The 17,641-nt window shown below is 37.2% G+C and overlaps 1 protein-coding gene across 4 annotated transcripts in view; it reads right to left on the bottom strand.

The window, feature by feature from the left end:
* The window catches only part of SCAPER (S-phase cyclin A associated protein in the ER), a 537,265-nt gene that overhangs the window by 436,384 nt on the left and 83,240 nt on the right, over positions 1–17,641 (bottom strand). For all 4 annotated transcript variants that reach the window (XM_027570918.1, XM_027570921.1, XM_027570919.1 and 1 more), the window contains exons 6-8: positions 12,538–12,638; positions 6,846–6,962; positions 2,226–2,383 (exon numbers count right to left, since the gene is read on the bottom strand). In XM_027570918.1, the coding sequence (XP_027426719.1) occupies positions 2,226–2,383; positions 6,846–6,962; positions 12,538–12,638 (376 nt within the window). The remainder of the gene's footprint in view (positions 1–2,225; positions 2,384–6,845; positions 6,963–12,537; positions 12,639–17,641) is intronic.

The following is a 17,641-nucleotide window of genomic DNA, read 5'->3' as shown; positions in this document are numbered from 1 at the left end:
CCCCCAGTGCAAGTGTGGCCCCTGGGGCCCAGCAGCCTCCCGACTGTTGTGAAGAGCCACAGGCTGCAGTGACAGATGGAGTGGGAGGGCCTGGCGGAGTCCTCAGAGCCAGCCACCAGGGCACGGAACCACTGCACCTACCTCACCAAGGGGCCCAGCTCAAGGTGTCCACTGCCCTGTCCTCTGACCCATGGGCCCGGAGCAAAAGCAGTCTGGAGACTGCCCACTGGCTCTTCTCTCTCTCCTCCCCTCAGCCTCTCTGCACTACCCCGGGCTAAAGGCAACCGAGCCAAGGCTCCAAGAGCAACGGTTTGATCTCCCACTCCAAGTGATGAATTCATCTTAGTTTTGGATAGGCCTTCCTTACGGTTTGTACTTCAGGACTAAGGACACTTAAAAGAAAGAAAATGCATAGCTCACCTATTGCCAGCCTGACAGCATAAGTTTTAGGAATCAAGAAGGAGCACTGGGTTATTGCCTAAGACTAAGCCTTTAAATTCCAGTTGGATGCTGCATAGCCATGTGCACACTTGAACATGAAAATGATCTTCCATCAAGGAGATCTCCTTCTTCAACTAAATCAACTGAAGTGGTTGGAAGAAGAATGGACCCCCTATCCGACCAAACTCAGCCAGACAAATTAAATCAGTCTTTTTGGGCAAGGAGTAAAGCTGTTACAAGGGTGGCCTAATCACTTTCTCCTCGCACCACCACTGAGCAGCCCCTTCCAGGACTGTCACCTATATGTAGGTGGTGCCCTATACAAGGGCACCTGGCTAAGACAGCAAATGAGGACTGAAATCCTGCCAGGCTTCACTCACAAAGCCAAGTTTATTGGTGTATGGCTGTGTCTACTCAGACGACATGGTATGGGCTAGAGGCACCCTGTATGCGCTAGAGGCAGTTCTGACCATCCTACTACCATATCCCTGTTGTACCCAGGATTATATTCCTTACCTCAGGTGGACTGAAGATTCTCATAAACAGATTAGGCTTATTGTAAAAGATGAAATGTTTGAAACAAATTGAAATTAATTCCATAGGTAAACTCAAAATATTACTATAGATGTGAATTATGTTTGTGTATATTTTTATATATATAAATATACAGTTATGTGGATACACATTTCTATATAAGAAGTTAGCACAACTTAAACTTAGTAAATGTTTAAAATAAAAATCACTCTGGATTTCTATATAAAAATACTTTATGAAGGAAAAGAATTTTTTTTTACATTAGACAATCAGTTTTGGCTTTTCATATTCTAAGTTCAGACAATTTTGAGTTAAGAGAGAAGATAACGTCTATGTTCCAAAAGAGATTCTGGTTAGATTTGCTATGTTCTCATTTTCATTACTTCTCTTTTGTTTAATAAGAATCTCACTCCCTACTCTCTGGTTGCTCCCTCATGGTACCCATCCTCCCCATTGTATCAACATTTATCTTCCCCAATCAAGGCTGATACTACCCAATCTCTTCTTAAAATTCCCTCCTATGACCTCTGCTTCTCCATTGTATACTCTAGGTTTTATATGATAAAGTACAAACACCACTGTTGTCAAACTCCATGAAAGAAATTCTTATGGGATAACCAGAATATGGGATAACCTCAGAATAATAGTCCTATTTATTTATGCCCTGTAATTATTTTCATGGTATAGAAAACAAATGTGTAAGCAAAGATAAACTGAGTATCATTTTAGTACCAAAATAATATTCAAATATTAATGAAGTGGTGACATGCTACTTAAAAGTATAGTCAATTTTTTTCTACTTTAAGTCAAAAGAGTTATAAAAGATCTTATAAGTGTATTGACAAAAGAATGATTCTCTTAAAGTTTACATAGGGCAAACCTGAGATTAGAATGTGCATCTGCATAAGCTTTCATACAGTTTTAAGATTATTTTATTAAGATTATCTTAAGGCAAATTAATATCACATAAGTGATGCAAAAAGATAAATATGTAATGCTGCTAACATCAGTTTCAAGTAAAATATATAAAACTCCATATGCTTCTACCTGTCTACTATATAAAAAGATTGATTCAAAGCCACTTGCCATTTTTGGGGCACCTGGGTGGCTCAGTCAGTTAAGTGTCGGACTCTCGATTTCAGCTCAGGGTTGTGAGATCAAGCCTGCTTCAGGCTCCATGCTGGGCATGGAGTCTGCTTAAGATTCTCTCCCCTTCCATGAAAAAAAAAAAAAAAAAAAAAGTCACTTGCCATTTTTGCGAGAAGTCTTCTGCACTGTCATTGGTGGGCACGACTGAACAGGAGCTACATCTGAAGCAGGAGAGCCTGTATGATGAGCCTTTACTTTGTCAGCCCAACTGACACCTGTAGGAGCCAGACGGGGAGTAGCCACTGTGCCTGGTGAACCCCTATGGAGAAAATTCTGCATTAATAAATCAAATATAAAAGTTAAAATTTTTAAAATTTAAATATATACTTAATATTATTCTGGGTCTCTATTTCTGATTTTTGTTTGTTATTTCCTTCCTCTACTAAATTTCAGCTAAGGATCTTCTTTTTATAGTTCCTTGTGGTGTAATTTATTTCAACTATTTTTCTTAATACAAGCATTTATAGCATAAATTTCACTCTAACATCTGCTTTTGCCACATCCCATATGTTGTAGAATATGGTGTTTTCTTTTTCTTTTGAGACATATTTTGATTTACCACTTGATTTCTTATTTGGCCCACTGCTTGTGCAGCAGTGTGTTGTTTAATATTTACATATTAAATATTTAATATTTACATTGTAAAAAATAAAAAAATTGAAAAAATGAAAAATGAAAAAATAAATACCATGAAATATTATGCAGCCAATAAGAAGAAATGGACTATGCATGATAACAAAAAAAAAGAACTTGGAATACTTCCAAATAAAAAAGCAGTGTAACATTTTATTCCTCACTCATTTGGTTATATGTCACTTTTCTATCACTGTTATTTACATCATGTTTATTTAAATGAAATTTAATTAACACAATTCAAAATGCTTTAACTTTCAAAATAAAAGTTAAAATTTCTTTTGCTTAATATATTTAAATTTTAAATAAATTGGGTGTATATATCCACATATATAGAATACCATACAACCAGAGCAATTTAAGTCAAATATATTCATAAATTTATGTTGGTCTAATACTTCATTAATCTAATACAGTATAACATATTGTATGGGAACAGGGATAATATAAAAGCTCTCATTCAGTTTAAAAGAAAATTTCTGTTAAATGGGGGAATCTTAAAAAATATACATATATACCTGGAACATTTTATTTCAATTTAAAAACTCCTATCTTTTAATAATATAAATGTGCATTAATTTGTCAATCTATTGACACAGACACTACCAAAACAGGCTTTTTCTTTGTGTACATTTCTTACATGAACCATGACCACAAGTATAATACCTCAATGGCAATATCCAATTTTGGTTTCTTTAAAATGAAGTGAGAATTTAGTGACACCTATTAAACATTCTAAGGGTATAATCCTCCTCAACTTTAACAATATCTTCCCCAATCTTTTGACAGCAAACTTTAATAGTTCACCTTTATCAAAGCTTTCTAACAACTTATCTAAGTTTTCACAGAAACAATAACTCTTTTTGTACTCATATTTAACCGGTTTCTTTAATATTTAAATTATGAGTTAAATAATGAAAACAAAGCAAGTTTGGTGACTACATATTCTGATAAACATTTAACTCAACCAGAAAAGTGAGTAGATATATTAAAAAGTAGCCTATGAAACACAATTTTCAGCACACTGAAAAAAAGTAGGTTTTACAATGATAATAAAGAATGCCATTTAGTCCAACAATATGATTAGATGGAGATCAGTACAAGAACTTTTACCATGCATGCATTAAAGGCTTCCAATGTTAAAAGAAAACATGCATTATACAACATTCTGAGCCACAGACCAATGGACTACATTATATAAGTACATCCCTTAAAATGGTGCTTGAATATACAGTTACTTGGTTTTGTTTGCTTATATACCTTTCTCCTATTCCACTGGTTCTACTCAGTAACTTTAATGAGCTTTTACTAAGCACCAGGTACAATGTTAGGTGCTTGGGATACAGAAGATATGACAAGGATATTGCGTTAAAGAAGATTATAGTATGAATACAAAAAAGAAACATTAAAAAGGTTATAATACATCGCAAATATAATAATAATACAAATAGATGCAAGATTCAGTAGTAACAAGAGATGAAGATGACTGTGACGTGGTTGGGGAGGGGATAAAAAGCAGTCAAGAAAGGTTAGGTTTTTGTTTTTGTTTTTTAAGATTTTATTTATTTGAGAGAGAGAGAGAGAGAGAGAGCACAAGCAGGGGGAGGGGCAAAGGGAGAGGGAGAAGCAGGCTCCCCGCCGAGCAAGGAGCCCGACATGGAGCTTGATCCCAGGACCCTGGGATCGTGACCTGAGCCGAAGGCAGATGCTCAACCGACTGAGCCACCCAGGCACCTCAAGAAAGGTTAGGTTTTAACACAGGAAAGAGAAATGACCAAGTAAACTACTTACCACCCCTCCAATTACACATCCAATATTAAGACTCACTCTGAAGAATTAAGAGTCCAAACAAAACTATGTCTTAAAAACAAATTTCCCCAGGGACATTTAAGGAAAACAACAGTGATGACTGTTTAACATTATAGCTGCCAGAGGTGACAGTAACATTTGGGGCAAATGAGGGGCTGACTAAAAAACTTTAAAGGAAAATCTGGAGAATGGAATGGCCACAGGGGGCTTTGAAAAGCTCCTACATATTCCTGGAAATCAAGAAGGCCACACATATGTACAGGGTTCTGTGCATGCCCCAGAAAGATCTGAGAAGGCCCTAACACCTCACTTCTGACTGACCTTGAGGCTCTGAGGAAGCAGGAAATGAATGTTGGAGCACTGAAGGTATGTACAACACACACACAGGACTAGGAAACTTTTGTCAAATCAAGCAGAAACTTTAGTGACTACACATGACAAAGAAAAAAGACTTGAGAAAACTAGTTCAAGAGAGTTTTTGAACAGTAACAATATCACTACCACCAAACCCACAAGAACAAATCCTGAAGAGGTAGCAATCTGATCTCCAAAGCTGCCACATTATTTAAAATATCCAGTTTCAACAAAAAAAGTCACAAGACATGCAAATAAAACAGAAAGGTATGACCCATTCATACACACATAAAAGAACAGTAACTGAAACTGTCCTCAAGGAAACCCAGACGCTGGGCTTATGAGACAGACTAAATCAGGTACTATAATTATCTTCAAAGAATAGTGAAGAACAAAAGAAAATTGTGTCTAAAAAACTAAAGTATGCAAACAATGTTTCACCAACTATAGTATCATTAAAGAGAAGGTAAATATAAAAAAGTACTACATAGATATTCTGAGTTGAAAAATACAGTAACTGCAATGAAAAATTCACCAGAGAGGCTCAACAGCAGATTTGAGCTAACAAAATAAAGAATCAGCAAACTTGAAGAGAGGACAATTGAGATTATATGAAAAACAGAATGAAAAAAGAATGCAGAAAAACAGACCCTCAAAGACCTGTGAAACACCGCCCCAAGTACCAACATAGGTATAGGGAGATTCCCAGGAAAGAAAAAGGCGCAAAAAGGATATTTGCAGAAATGGACAAAAACGTCCCAAATTTGATGAAAAACATTCACCTATACATCCAAAAGTTTCAACAACTCTAAATAGGATAAACTCAGAGATCCACACCTAGATATATCACAAACTATCCAAAGACAAAGATAAAATCATGAAAGAAGCAAGAGAAAAGTGAAGCATCTTAAAATGGATCCCTAATAAGAGTAACAGTTGCTTTCTCATCAGAAACCATGGGAGTCAGAAGGAAGTGAGAGAGGGTGCCTGGGTGGCACAGTCAGTTAAGCACCCAACCCTTGGTTTCAGCTCAGGTCATGATCTCAGGGTTGGGAGATTGAGCCCCAAGTCGGGCTCTGCAGTCTGATTGAGATTCTCTCTCCTTCTGCCCCTCCTGCTCATTCTCTTTCTCTCAAATAAATAAATAAGTCTTTAAAAAAAAAAGAAATCTTAAAAAATTTAAAATTAAAAAAAATTTTTTTTTAAATTAAGAAGGAAGTGAGAGGACCTATTCAAAGTCCTGAAACAAAAAGACTTTCAACCAAGAATTCTATGCACTACACAAAACTATCCTTCCAAAACTGAAGGACAAATTAAGATATTCTCAGAAAAACAAAAACCAAGAAAAACTGTCAGTGGCAGACCTGCCAACAAGACATACTAAAGGGAGTCCTTCAGGCTGAAATGAGAGGACACTACACAATAACTTGAATCCACATGAAGATATAAAAAACACTAGTAAAAGTAACTACATAGGTAAATACAAAAAAATATATAAATGTATTTTTGTTTATAACTTTTTTCTATCTGATTTAAAATGTAACTGCATAAAACAATAATTATAAAAACTGCAACGATAGGATTACAATGCATAAAGATATAATTTTCAGGACACTAACACAGCTTATGAAACATATTTAGGTCTTTCGTTGTGAAAGCAATTGCCAATTCATGTTATGAATCATTTAGCATGACATATGTTTATGGGTTTTAATTTTGGATCCTAATAATATTTCAATATATTACATTTCCTAAAAGCTCAATTTTACCCTCTTGGATTTTTTTTTTATTCAAACAATTTCAAACACATACACAAACATATACAGGGATTTTTTTATAGTGGAATATCAGTTTTATAATACTATATTATCCACAGAAAATAATTTATTGTAATGCAAGTCTTAGTTTTTTTGAGTTCATCTCACCCAAAATTTAAGCTTCTTCGAGCATTTGATGTTACACTTATTCTATCTGTCGATGGACTTGGAATCACATGACGTCCTGGAGACATCTTCTTTACTTCCCAAGCCAAAGAAGTTGGTCTGTCAATTTAAGACATGCAAGAGATTAAATTAACAGAAAAAAAAGAAAAAAAACTAGTATTTTTTCTTGGTTGTTAGGGGTGAAAACATAATCAGGTCACAAATTTTCCTTAGAGCACTGTTCACCAGAAAGTTACCATATTACCCAATAAGCAACACAGATAATGCATGGTCCAGGATTTTCCACCCACTGTAGCATATCAGCATAACCCTACATATCTAAAAAGGCCATGGGTTTACAAAGACATGAGATATACTACTTATGTTTTAAAAGCCTCCACATACCCAGCTAAAAACACATTAAAAAGGCAATTGTACTAAATCAGTCTACTTATACAACTCAATTTGTATCTGATGTCCTGGAAAAACCAAGGGTGTAGAACAGAGATCAAGACAGAAAAACAGTTGTGAGGTTAAATGAAGAATACACAGGAAAATATGAAGTCTCCTTTCCTCTACATGAGAGTGGGAGCATAAACCTTCCTTGCTCTTTGCTGGGAAAGCTAACTTCTTCACTAGCCCCAGAACCTTGAAAGGATGCACAATCTTTACTAAACCGTTCTCCTGGGACACCTGGGTGGCTCAGTCCCACATCTGGCTCCTTGCTCAGTGGGGAGCCTGCTTCTCCCTCTACCTGCTGTTCTCCCTGCTTGTGCACTTTCTCTCTCTCTCGCTTTTTCTCTGACAAATAAAATCCTAAAAAAAAATAAAACATAAATTGTTTTTCTCAAGCAGCATTTTCTATATTCCTAATGGCCTCATTACAAACCTCTATAACTCCCCAGAATCTCCTTCCCTCTTACCTTCCATCCAATCTAGTGGTTGTGATGTTTTTCTCACATTAAAAAGTGATATTTGTTGGGGCACCTGCGTGGTTCAGTCGGTTAAGTACCTGACTCATGATTTCAGCTCAGGTCATGATCTCAGGGCTGTGAAATCAAGCCCTGCATCGGGCTCCACACCAGGCAATGAGCCTGCCTGAGATATTCTCTCCCCATCTCTTTGCCCCTCCCCAATCTCTTTCTCTCCCTCTCTAAAAAAAAAAAAAGTCGTATTTGTTGTCAGAAAACTGGAAAATGCAGATAAAAGATTATCCAAATTAAATCTAAAGCTTTTGACAATTTGTCAAATCCCCTTTCAGAAAGCTTCTAACAAATCATACTTCTACTAGATGAAAAGTGCCCATTTCCGTTGAACCTTGCCAACAGTTAGGATCTTGTTTTAGAAATTTCAATGGCTTGTGAAAGAGATGGCATTGCTTGCAAAGTCTAAGAACATTACTACCTGGCACTTTATAGGAAAAGTTTGCTGACTCCTATGCTAGAGTTTCAGTCTTGTGAGGAGTTTTTTCTTTTTTTTTTTTTTAAGATTTATTTATTTAGTTAGTTATTTGGGGGGGAGCACACGAGCGGTGGGAGAGGCAGAGGGGGAGGGAAAGGGAGAATCTCTCAAATCATGAGTTCTTTTTCTTACAGAAATTTCAATAACAGTGCGTTTTTAAATTCATTAGCAAAAATTTTTTTGTTTTTAAAAATATTGGGGCTGAACATTTTTTTACCAGCCATTTAAATTTCTTCTTGGGGGGGGGGGCGGTGCTTGGGTGGCTCAGTCAGTTAAGTATCTGACTCTTGATTTCGGCTGTCATACTCTCAAGGTCCTGAGATCAAGCCCTGTGACAGCTCCACGCTCAGTGGGGAGTCTGCTTCTCTCCCTCTCCTTCTGCCCTGCCCCCTGCTTGTGCTCAATCTCTCTCTCAAATAAATCTTTAAAAAATATATAAAATAGGGGCACCTAGGTGGCTCAGTCGTTAAGCATCTGCCTTCGGCTCAGGTCATGATCCCAGCGTCCTGGGATCGAGCCCCGCATGGGGCTCCTTGCTCTGCAGGAAGCCTGCTTCTCCCTCTCCTGCTCCCCCTGCTTGTGTTCCCTCTCTCACTGTGTCTCTCTTTGTTAAATAAATAAATAAATAAATAAATAAATAAATAAATAAATATCTTTAAAAAAAATAAAAATGTATAAAATAAAAAATAAATTTCTTCTTTGGTATTTGCATGTTGGTAACTTTTGCCATTTTTTTCCACTGGGATTTTCATCATTTTCTAATGGATTTGAAATCATTTACTACTACTACTATTATTACTATATGGCTACATAACCTTTAGCACAGATAACTACTTAAATTTTAATTTTTCATGCAGAAAGGCATATTTTATTCCTATTAAATCAAGCCTATTAATACTTCCCTTTGTGGTTTCTGCCTTTGTCTTACAAAGTCCTTACCCACAATAAAAATATATAAATATTTATCTATATTTTCTTCTCTATGTACAACTGCAGTTTTTACATTTAAATCTCAAATGAATTTTGACGCATGATTTGAAGAAAGTAAGATGGGTAATGCCATCTACAGGGAATTTAAGGTTGCTTTCTATATCTGGGAGCTGCCTCAAGAAGCAAAGAGCAGATATGCTGATAACTGCTTAAGATAAAAAGAGATAAAAAGAGAAGTCTCAGGTGTGGTACCTGGACATGGCACCAGGACAGAGTTAACTAACTTGGACTTGGCCTCAGAATCTTTCTTAATACAATCCTCAACACAGCCACCGCTACCTGACAAGTTTATAAGCAGGCAAAAAAAATCTAGTTAGCTTCTTATGCATTGGTGGTGATATTATATAGACCCTTTTGGATTCAAGAAACAGAAACTCAAGTTAAATTTAAAAAGAAAAAGAAATAAAGATTTACTCTAAGGATAAAAACTATATAAGGTAAAGGACATCCAAGGTGGGGAAAAACTACAATCAAGACTCATGAGGATTAGACCAAGAGGAAAGAGGCTTAAAAGCAACAATCTTAAGCTCTCAAAGACCACATGATTTCCTTCATCCCTGATTCTCTCTGTATATCTATTCCATTTTCTTTGAACCTGCTTTCTTCTGCTTATCTTCACAAGAACAATATAGCCACCAATCTCAAATTAGCATGATGATCCCTTAACTTGGTTCAACCCAGTGAAGGAATGTACTACCCCCAAATCTAATCACCTCTTCTCAGGGGTTAGGGGTGAAACTGCTTGGTACAAACATGGACTAGGCTTGACCCACCCAGGGACTGTGGGTAAAGCAAGTACCAAAAAACCATATCAAAACTTGCCATTATGAGATGTCAGTCAGTCAGAGAAAGACAAATACCATATGATTTCACTCATATGTGGAATTTAAGAAACAAAACAGATGAACATAGGGGAAGGGAAGGAAAAATAAGATGAAAACTGAGAGGGAGGCAAACCATAAGAGATGCCAAACTCTAGGAAACAAACTGAGGGCTGCTGGGAGGGAGGTGGGTAGGGGGAAAGGGTAACTGGGTGATGAGCATTAAGGAGGGCACTTGATGTAATGAGCACTGGGTGTTACATGCAGTCACTAAATTCTACCTCTGAAACAAAACAAAACAAAAAAAAGAAAAGAAAAAAGAAACAAAACAAAGATTGGGGGAGACAAACCAAAAAACAGATTCTTAACTATAGAGAACAGATGGCTATGATGGGGGTGGGGGCAGGGGAGGCACGAATGGGTGAAATAGGTGAAGGGGATTAAGAGTACACTTATTGTGATGAGCACGGAGTAATGTACAGAATTGTTGAATCACTATACTGTATACCTGAAACTTAACTACACTGGAATTAAAAACATTTTTCTTTCATTATGAAAAACAAAAATGTTAAAAGGATCAACATATCATGGTTTCCCTGGATTTGGTTTCCTGGGGATCAAGCCTTCCTGGATTTGACTCTTGGAATTCCTTCACCCCCCTGGATCCCCCATGGGGCTGATACAGATAGGACAAAAAACGAGTTCTCTACTGGACAATTCCACTTACAGAAATTGAACCACAGTTAAATCCTAGGGAAAGAGGCAGCCTAGGCCTGTTTCCTCTGGGTGAAAAGGTAATTGTAGCTTCATGTGACTTGGCCTAGCCCACAAGGGCTCAGGTTTCACTTATAAGCATAACTAAACAAAAATTGTGCTTCTGCCTTTGCACATGACCAAAATAATATTAAGTCTAGTTGATCACCTATCTCTGGAATATCTCTCAACTCTCCCTGTTGCTACTATTCTAGTCTGAGTGGCCATAATCTATAAACTATACTGCTGCACCTCAACCTTCCCACACTACAGCCAGAAAGATCTTTTAAAATCACAATTCTGATATGTCACTTCCTTACTTAAAAATATTTTATGGCTCAAAATAAAGTCTAAAGTTTTTAACATGTCCACAGAACCCTACATGATCTGGTCCCAGCCTACTTCTCTAGGCTCATCTCATGCTACTTGTCCTCTCCATTCCAGTCCTGCTAAACTCAAAATTCCTTTACTTACTGTGTTCTCTACTTCCAGGTTATCACATATACCATTGCCTCTACCTGGGGTTACTCTTTTACTCTTTCTTTGTCATGCCAACTCCTACTTGATATTTCTGTCTCACTTAAATATGACCTCTTTGGGGAAGCCTTCCTGGATTCAGCAAACTGGTTGATGGTGCTTTTCCTTATATTCCCAAAGTACACTGTATTTTCATGACACTTTGTACACTGATAAGTATTTAACATCAATTTTTCCTGTGAATGCACTATATACTTCATGAGGATTGGGACTGTGTCTGTTCCCTTCCCCACAACAGTCCCAGAGTCTGGTGCACAGGACTCAGATGTTGTGCGGTGATTCCAAATGAAGGTTTCTCGAAGCAGATGAACATATGGGGAACAGGGGAGGGGAGAGAGAGAGGCAGACCATAAAACAGACTCTTAACTATAGAGAACAAACTGAGGGTTCCTAGAGGGAAGGTGGGCAGGGGGATAGGTTAAATGGGTGATGGGATTAAGGAGGGCATTTGTGATGAGCACTGGGTATTATATGTAAGTGATGAATCACTAAATTCTACTCTTGAAACTATTATTACACTAAATGTTAACTAAATGGAATTTAAATAAAAACTTGAAAAAAAAAGTGAATGTTTCTAAAGTAACTTTGATCTCTCATTAGTCCCCTAATCAAAAATCATCAATTTTCCCCACTGACTACTACCTTAAGAAATACTATACGTTTCCCTACGTTACTTTCACTTCACACATGCTCTGCACTTCAATAGCTGTCTTAACTTACTCTCATCTAAAAGGCCAACCACTTGTTAAAATCCATCACATCTTTTAAACACTTCTTCTGCAACCTCCATGAAATATTTCCTGACCTATCCCCTACAAGAGAGATGACCCTGTCCTGCCCTGAACACCTGCAATAGTTTTCTTGTGGTAATAAGTTCTATTTTACCCCACCCTTCGACTACAAATTCATGAGAGTAGTAAATGTATCATATTCAGCAATTAAATCTCTCTACTGGATAAAAGTACCTTGCACTAGGTAAGTACCCAATAATATCTGTTACTGAACTGAAGGAGAAATACAGCTCCCAACTTTTAGATTTTTACAAGTTTCAAGTTAAACTTAGGTCAAGATCATTGTCGGTTTCAATTACTGCTTTTGAAACTGCTGGCTGCTTATAGACCAGAGTTCATTACCTGCTTTGAGCATCTGTCTTCTCTAGCTTTTCTTGAAGTTGAATCCAGTCAATCAATGCTTTGAAATCTCTTACATAGTTATCCAGCATCATTAGCACCTCCTAATTAAAACAAACAATAATCATTAAATTCCATTCTGATACTGAAAAGTTTTAAGAACTTTAAACTGAAGGACTTGGGAATTAATAATTTTTACATTATACTCCTCATTGAGAAAGCAGCAAAACCTACTGATTTAGTTTTTTGGGTCTTATTTTATTTTTATTCTCACTATATGGGAAGAAGTTAGTAAAGCTGAGAATCTAAGGATCAAGAGATAGTGCTGATATTCCTTCTCAAGCCCCGCCCCCAAATGACCATTCTTTTAATAAACCTTTTTTATTATTAAGTTTAATAAACAGTAAAATGCATACAACCAAATGTACAGATTAATTATTTCAAAGCAAAGACCCCTGCATCCATCCACCCAGAACAATTTTAGTCTTTAAAAGTTACCTGGTGTCCCCTCCTGATCACTACTCTATCCTTGCTCCAAGGCAACCACTGCTTTGACTTCTAAGAGTTTAATTTTACCTGATTATGAAATTCATATAAATGAAATCATAGACTATTTATTATTTTGTGACTTTTTTTTAAAGATTTTATTTATTTGAGAGAGAGAGAATGGGAGATAGAGAGCATGAGAGGGAAGAGGGTCAGAGGGAGAAGCGGACTCCCTGCTTAGCAGGGAGCCCGATGTGGGACTCGATCCCGGGACTCCAGGATCATGACCTGAGCCGAAGGCAGTTGCTTAACCAACTGAGCCACCCAGGCGCCCATTTTGTGACTTCTTTTGTACTTTGGTTTACTAGGTTCATTCATACTGCAGAATGAACCTGCAATACATTTACTGTCATTCTCCAAGGTCACTACTGAAGAATATTTTATTGCATTCATATTTATTTATCCAATCTATAGGTTAAGAACATTGGGGTGATTTCCAAATTATATGCTGTTATTTATATTCATGTCCTCTGCACATACGTATGCATTTCTGTTGAGGATAAGCCGAAGAGTGAAAATACTGAGTCACAGGATAAGCATATGTTCTACTCTAGTATATAACACCAAACTGTTTTCCAAAGTGGTTGCCACTCCCCACCAACAGTGTATATGAGTTCTTGCTCCACACCCTCAACTACACCTCGTATTGTCCATTTGGGGTTTTCTTTATTTTTAACCTGAGCCATTCTGGTTGATGTTGTGTAATGGCTTCATTTTTGTTTTAATATGATGTTTATTAATGATTTTCAGCCCTTTTTCATATGCTGATTAGCCATTCTCATTTTGTGAAGTGCCTATTCAAGACTCTAGCCCAAGTGCCTATTAAGCACTCCTGCCTTTTTCTTTTTGATAGGAAGGAGTTCCTTACATCTTTTGGATATGGGCCTTTTTTTGGTTATATGTGCTGTACATATATACTTGCCTTTTCACTCTAATGGAATAGAATCTTTTGATGAACATAAATTCCTAATATTAAGGTAGTCTAACTTCTGACTCTTTTACCTAAGATTGATACTATTTGTGTCATTTTTAAGCAATTATTTTCCTACCATAGGTCAGGAAGATATTCTCTAACATTACCTTTTAGAGCATAGGTCTTTTTCTGGAGTCTCTCCTCTGTTATATTGATGTTTATTCTTGTAACAATACCAAACTAACTTACACTGCTGTAGCTCTAAAATAAAACTCAAGGGGCGCCTGGGTGGCTCAGTAGGTTAATCGTCCAACTCTTGATTTCAGCTCAGATCATGATCTCAGGGTTGTTAAGACCAAGCCCCATGACAGGCATGGCGCTGGACGTGGAGCCTAAGATTCTCTCTCCCAGAGCAGTTAGGATGGCAGATGTGTAAGGGACCCTAATTTCGTCTGGTCCCCGGAATTTGGCTAGTTATCAAATCATTCTCAACACCTGAGAAATCAACTGGAGATATGAGAAAAGAATTGCTGCAATTCTACAAATAGAATAGTGACCACCTTTCGCAAGGTAGGAGGTGTGAAGAAGTGAATCCGAGGTGATGTATCTGAAGATAAACCACAGGGGGAGGGAACCTCCATAAGCCAGGTACCGGAAAGTGTTATAAGCTGGAGAGCACAAAATCAGAACTTTTAGAAGTCTGCCTGAAAGGTGCTCAGGTATCAAAGTGGGGCAGAATCCCAGGTGGGACAGCATGGCCTCAAGATCCCCGGGGTCACAAAAAGAAAGGGGACAGAGTTCCCAAGCACTGGAGCAGGGAAGCCAGCTAAAAACAGTGAGTCCAAGCACTGGCTTTCCGCTCAGTGTCGCCATAAACCACAAACCACTGTGAGGTTGGGCGACTGCTCTCTGAGCAGGGGTCCACTGAGAGGCAGACCCACAGGGAGAATCCCCTACCTCCCCTGGGAAGACCGGTGCAGGTGCACACCACACGAGTCTGTAAACTTTGGAGACTCCAGACAGGGTCCGGGTCACATACCTGAGATAAAAACGCTCAGTCACAGGCTGGGTGAACACAGAGTGTGGATGAAAATCAGGGAGACAAGAGTGATTAACTGCTTTTCTGTGAGGGCTCACTGAAGAGTGGGCGGGGGCCCTCAAACTTTCAGCTCTGGGGTTAGAGATCAGGGCGCCACCATTTTCATTCCCCCCATTGGTGCTGAAAGCCTTCAGGCACCAAAATAGCCACATAGTATAACCGGGGGCCACTTACACTGAGCCCAGACTGCTGGCAAAGGGGGATGCAATTCTGCCAGGGCAATGACACCTGAGAATCAGCACAATAGGCCCCTCCCCCAGAAGACCAGCAGAAACATCCAGCTAATCCCATGTTTCACAGAGAGCTGCAAAACTCCAGCTCTTGGGGAAAACAGTATATAGCATTCTTATTATTCTACAGTCTTTCAGTTTTATATTTTTTTCCTTTTCAGCTATTTTATTTTATCAATTTTTTAAGTCTTTTTTATTTTCATTTCTACATTTACATTTTATATATACTCCATGTTCATGGACTGGAAGAACAAATACTGCTAAAATGTCTATGCCACCCAGACGGATCTACGTGTTCAATGCAAACCCTATCAAAATACCACCAGCATTTTTCAAAGAGCTAGAACAACCCTAAGATTTGTATGGAACCAAAAATGACCCTGAATAGCCAAAGGAATGTTGAAAAAGAAAAGTAAAGCAGGAGGCATCACAATTCCCAACTTCAAGCTCTATTACAAAGCTGTATTCATCAAGACAGTATGGTACTGGCACAGACACACAGATCAATGGAACAGAATAGAGAACCCAGAAATGGACCCTCAACTCTATGGTCAACTAATCTTCGACAAAGCAGGAAAGCCAATGGATAAAAGACAGTCTCTTTAACAAATGGAAAGAATATCCAGTGAATAAAAGTCTCTTTAACACATGCAGAAAAATGAAACTGGACCATTTCCTTACACCATACAAAAAAAATAGACTCAAAATGGATGAAAGATCTAAATATGAGACAGGAATCCATCAAACTCCTAGAGGAGAACACAGGCAGCAACCTCCTTGACCTTGGCCACAGCCTCCGTGCTAGACAAGTCTCCAAAGGGGAAAAAAAGGCAAAAATGAAATTATTGGGACTTCAAGATAAAAAGCTCCTGCACAGCAAAGGAAACAGTCAACAAAACCAAGACAGCCAACAGAATGGGAGAAGATATTTGCAAATGATGTATCAGATAAAGGGCTAGTATCCAAAATCTATAAGAACTTATCAAGCTTAAATAAATTAATATAAATAAAATGAATAAAATCTCAAAACCCAGTACAGTAAATCCTCCAACTATATCTTTGACTGCAGGGTGGCCTAGGCTAATGCCAGCCCTTCGAATTTCCATTAAAATTCTGAATCAGTTTCTCAATTTCCCAGAGGGAAAAAGGTAGAATTTTATTTGTAATTGCACTGATTCTATAGATCAACTAGAAGAAAACTGACATTTTTATAATACTGTCTTTTCTATTGTATGAAGAAATTTGTATATACTATATGTATTTGTATTTTATTCAATGTCTCTCAAAATGTATCACAGTTTTCTGTGTAGAGGTTTTGCACATCTTTTATTAGCTTTAGCCCTAAGAATAAATGCTAGTTGCTTTAAATTTTTTTCATCTTCTGTTACTGTTGATGTTTATATTTTGAACTTGTATCCAGCAACTTTAACTCAATACATCTAATAATTTCTCTTTAGATTCTTCTGGATTTTCTAAGTATATGAATGTAAATATGTCATCTGTGAATAACAACACATTTCTTTCTTTCTCTCCAAGCCTTATATATTTTATATATTATTCTTGTCTTCCTATGTTGGCTAGGTTCTTAATTAACTACAATGTTGAATAGAAATAAAGAAAGCAGACTCTGTCTCCTTCCCAATTTCAGAAGGAAAGTTCTCAACATTTCACCATTAAGTATGATGTTTACATAGGCTTTCTGGAAGTTTCTATCAGTAAGGATGTTCTCTTTTATTCTCAGTTTGATAGTTTTATCATGAATAGGTGCTGAATTTCATCAGATATTTTTCCTAGATCTATTGGGACAAACATATGACTTTTCATCTTTATCATCAAATTTGGTAAATACTAATTTCATACTGAAAGGTTAAAACCAACATTTCAATACTAGAATGAACCTAATTTGATTGTGATGTACTGTCTGATATTTGAATCACCAGATTTAATGTATCAATATTTGGTATAGTATTTGTGCATCTGTACTCCTAAGTGGTCTATACTTTCCTCTCTCATAAAAGCTTTGGTTATCAAGATTATGCTGAAAAGAGTTGTCTCTTTTTCTGTGTTCTAGAAAAGTTTGTGTAATACTGGCTTTTTTTTTTGGCTCAAAATATAACATTTTTTGTTAAGATATGATTCACACACTACAAAATTTACCATTTAAAATTATACAATCTGGTCATTTTTTTATGTTATGTTAATCACCATACATTACATCATTAGTTTTTGATGTAGTGTTCCATGATTCATTGTTTGCATATAACACCCAGTGCTCCACGCAGAACGTGCCCTCTTTAATATCCATCACCAGGCTAACCC

This window comes from Zalophus californianus, chromosome 6 (assembly GCF_009762305.2).
Source record: "Zalophus californianus isolate mZalCal1 chromosome 6, mZalCal1.pri.v2, whole genome shotgun sequence".
NCBI lineage: Eukaryota > Metazoa > Chordata > Mammalia > Carnivora > Otariidae > Zalophus > Zalophus californianus.
This window is presented reverse-complemented; position numbering and strand designations above follow the sequence as displayed.